Below are 736 nucleotides of genomic sequence, written 5' to 3' on the forward strand. Positions count from 1 at the left end.
TCTCTAATTCCATTGAATTCCTAACAGAGATGGCTCCCTACACCAGGATGACTGATGGTTTCCCACCTGTTATGGAGAAACAATTCCCCGACTGGAAACACATTTGTCTTAGTTAAAATGCCGGGAGTGTGTGGAGTGAGGCCTCCTGGAATTTGACACTCCCACAGAGCTTAATCAACTCTGCTCTGTCTCAATCTCAACAATAATAATAATGCAAGCACCTGGGGGTCTGTGTTTCAGAGGTTTGTGTAGGGGGGGATTATTAAAGTGCTTCACTTCACGTATGGTATGTCAACATGAACCTGTGTTTGCCGACTGTCTTCTCTCTGTTGGTGTCAGGTGGAGCTGGATCAGGAGAAAGGACTGGAGATGAGAAAGTGGGTTTTGTCAGGAATCTTGGCCAGTGAGGAGACCTACGTCAGCCATCTGGAGGCACTGCTTATTGTATGAACACACACACTCACACACACCACACATTGCATTGCTTTAGAACTCGAAGAACTAGAAGAGCAGCACTAACTCTATCCAACCAGTGCCTAACCTCAATCAATGACACTCTCTGTGAAGATGGGCCATCACCATCCACTATATGTTCTTCATTTGTCCCTCCAGCCCATGAAGCCTCTGAAGGCTGCGGCCACCACCTCCCAGCCCATGCTGACCATCCAGCAGATCGAAACCATCTTCTTTAAAGTGCCAGAGCTTCATGAAATCCACAAGGACTTCTACGACGCTC

The 736-nt window shown here is 47.4% G+C and overlaps 1 protein-coding gene across 1 annotated transcript in view; it reads left to right on the forward strand.

The window, feature by feature from the left end:
• si:dkey-91m11.5 (PH_BCR_vertebrate and RhoGAP_Bcr domain-containing protein) overlaps positions 1-736 on the forward strand; it is a 27,299-nt gene that overhangs the window by 12,645 nt on the left and 13,918 nt on the right. The window contains 2 exon segments of the mRNA XM_008335707.3: positions 340-444; positions 613-735. Of these exon segments, the coding sequence (XP_008333929.3) occupies positions 340-444; positions 613-735 (228 nt within the window).

This window comes from Cynoglossus semilaevis, chromosome Z (genome assembly GCF_000523025.1).
Source record: "Cynoglossus semilaevis isolate Cse_v1.0 chromosome Z, Cse_v1.0, whole genome shotgun sequence".
Lineage (NCBI taxonomy): Eukaryota > Metazoa > Chordata > Actinopteri > Pleuronectiformes > Cynoglossidae > Cynoglossus > Cynoglossus semilaevis.